Genomic DNA, 2,626 nt, shown 5'->3' with positions numbered 1-2,626 from the left:
GCGCCCGCCGCTGCGGAGGTGAGTGCCCGGCTCTGCGGAGCGCTGCGGCGGGCGGGCGGGCGGGCGGGGGGCACCGGGCTGCGGGGCGGGGCGGGGGGGTCGAGCCCTTGCTGCAAGAAGTTGAGCCCCCAGGGGGGAGGGGAGAGCACTGCCTGCACCCCCTGGGTGGAGACGGGGAGCCCCGGTGCAGTGGGGCACAGGATTGGGGGGGGGGGGGCCTGTCCGGCAGGGCGCTAAGCGGGTGCTGTCTCCCGCCACGGCAGGTCACGAGAGGGCGCGATGAAGGAGGACGTGAACCCCAACGCCACGGGGGGCCAGCAAGGCTGGGTGGCGGCCCCCAACGCCAGCGGCGGCTCCCTGCACCTGGACTCCGCGGAGCGCCCGCTCGCCCTCAACCCCTGGGACGTGGTGCTGTGCGTGTCCGGCACCGTCATCTCCTGCGAGAACGCCGTGGTGGTGGCCATCATCTTCTACACGCCGGCCTTCCGCACGCCCATGTTCGTGCTCATCGGGAGCCTGGCCACCGCCGACCTCCTGGCCGGCCTGGGGCTCATATTCCACTTTGCCTTTGTGTACTGCGTGCGGTCCCAGGCCGTGGACCTGGTCACCGTGGGGCTGCTGGTGACCTCCTTCGCGGCCAGCGTGGGCAGCCTGCTGGCCATCACCATCGACCGCTACCTCTCGCTCTACAACGCGCTGACCTACTACTCGGAGCACACGGTCACCCGGACTTACGTCATGCTCATCCTGACCTGGGGGGTGTCCGTGTGCTACGGGCTGCTGCCCGTCATGGGCTGGAACTGCCTGAAGGACGTCTCCACCTGCAGCGTCGTGAAGCCGCTGACGAAGAACCACCTCGTCATCCTCTCCGTCTCCTTCTTCATGGTCTTTGCCGTGATGCTCCAGCTGTACGCGCAGATCTGCAAGATCGTGTGCCGGCACGCCCACCAGATCGCCGTGCAGCGGCATTTCTTGGCCACCTCGCACTACGTCACCACCCGGAAGGGCATTGCCACCCTAGCCATCATCCTAGGCACCTTCGCTTCCTGCTGGCTGCCCTTTGCCATCTATTGCCTCCTGGGCGATTACACCTACCCGCCCCTCTACACCTACATCACCATCCTCCCCGCCACCTACAACTCCATGATCAACCCCGTTATCTATGCCTTCCGCAACCAGGAGATCCAGAAAGTGCTGTGGACCGTGTGCTGCGGGTGCTTTTCCACCACGATGCCTTTCCGGTCCAGATCTCCGAGTGACGTCTAGCTCATCAGCCTTCTCCAAAGACTCATTTGCACATGCCATGGCCTGTTTTTTGCACAATCACAGACTGAGAGCCCTCTCGCAGGCATCTCTCTTCCAGATCCCCGGTGCCCGGTGTGCGTGAGAGCCTCTCCCTTTATTTTTCCACTTTTCGAATTTACAGAAGGAAAAAAAAAATATAGAGATATATTTATTTTTATCCATAAGAAACGTGCGCCTGCGCGAGCGTGCCTGGAGGAGCGTGTGCGTGAGACCGAGCCAGCGTCGCATTTGCTTTGAAACTTGTTAAAGACGTGTAATTATTATTATTTTTTTTATTACAGAAAAAGTCCCTCTCTCACCAAAACCTGAAACCTTCCATCCTTTATTTTCTTTTTTGGGTTGCTTTTCTACAGCTTTGTTAACGACCTCAGAAAGGTTATTTTCTACATTAAAAAAAAAAAAAAAGCTCCGTCATTTCACCCTCCCCAAAAAAACGACGGGCCGGAGAGACACCAGGTTTTTGTTGGGTTTTTTTTTTAAACCATTCATGCATTATTTATTAATTTATTGTTATTTATGACCAGCCTCTTCCAGACAATAGATTTTCCCCCCAACTGTGTAATTTGCTGCCCTCTAGTGTTCAGTCTGGTTTAATACCGAGAATAATGAAGGATCCTTTCTGCATGTTGAATAATACGGACCGGTCCGTGTTGGGAACCGGTGGTGTGTCTAACCGTGACGTGTATATGCGACTGGAATAAAAAGGGAATACTGTCATACTAGCCCGTGCCTATCGAAATCCAAGGGCTCAGGTTATCGGAGTTGCTTTCTCAACCATTGCACTAGAAACTCTTGAATTAACTAACGCTTCCGCCCCGCCGGAGGCAGACCGCGTGCTGGCCAAACGCAAGCCCGCCCAGGGACCGCTGTTCGCTGTACTGTACCTTCTTCCGAGCTGCACAATCCTGGAGAGGAAGCGCGTGCGAGAGGCACCTGGGCAACGTGAACTCTTGCCGCTGGGCTGCACGGCCGGCGCCCGCGCGGCGCTGTCGGGGCGGGGAAGCGCCGTGCTCTTGTTTACAATCACCCGGGACAATAAAGATAATTTGTGATATGACACAGGCCTGTTTCATGGCGGGTGGGAGGGTCGCTGCATGGGCGGGGGGCATTTCTCTTGCCAACGAACGAGGAGGCCTCGTGTCTGATTAGTGCTGCTTTCATCACGGGAACGCTCCCGGGCTCTTCCTCCGAGCTCTGGGCAGCGCTTCTCCCCCTCAGTCAAAAGCATCCCAAGCCACCGAGGCGTTTCTGCGTCTCCCTTGCAACGGGTTTCTGCTTCCCAGCTGCCCCCAGCACAGAGGCTTTTACTCTCTTTGGAGCT

The 2,626-nt window shown here is 57.8% G+C and overlaps 1 protein-coding gene across 1 annotated transcript; it reads left to right on the top strand.

The window, feature by feature from the left end:
- The first annotated feature begins 266 nt into the window (after positions 1-266).
- On the top strand, positions 267-1,849 carry GPR3 (G protein-coupled receptor 3). Its single transcript, XM_006270215.4, has one exon. The coding sequence runs from the start codon at positions 280-282 to the stop codon at positions 1,264-1,266; it is 987 nt and encodes a 328-aa protein (XP_006270277.2). The 5' UTR covers positions 267-279; the 3' UTR covers positions 1,267-1,849.
- The last annotated feature ends 777 nt before the right edge of the window (positions 1,850-2,626 follow it).

Source organism: Alligator mississippiensis, chromosome 6 (genome assembly GCF_030867095.1).
Source record: "Alligator mississippiensis isolate rAllMis1 chromosome 6, rAllMis1, whole genome shotgun sequence".
NCBI classification, from domain to species: Eukaryota; Metazoa; Chordata; order Crocodylia; family Alligatoridae; genus Alligator; species Alligator mississippiensis.
The sequence above is the reverse complement of the archived record's forward strand: the minus strand, read 5'-3'. Positions and strand labels throughout refer to the sequence as shown.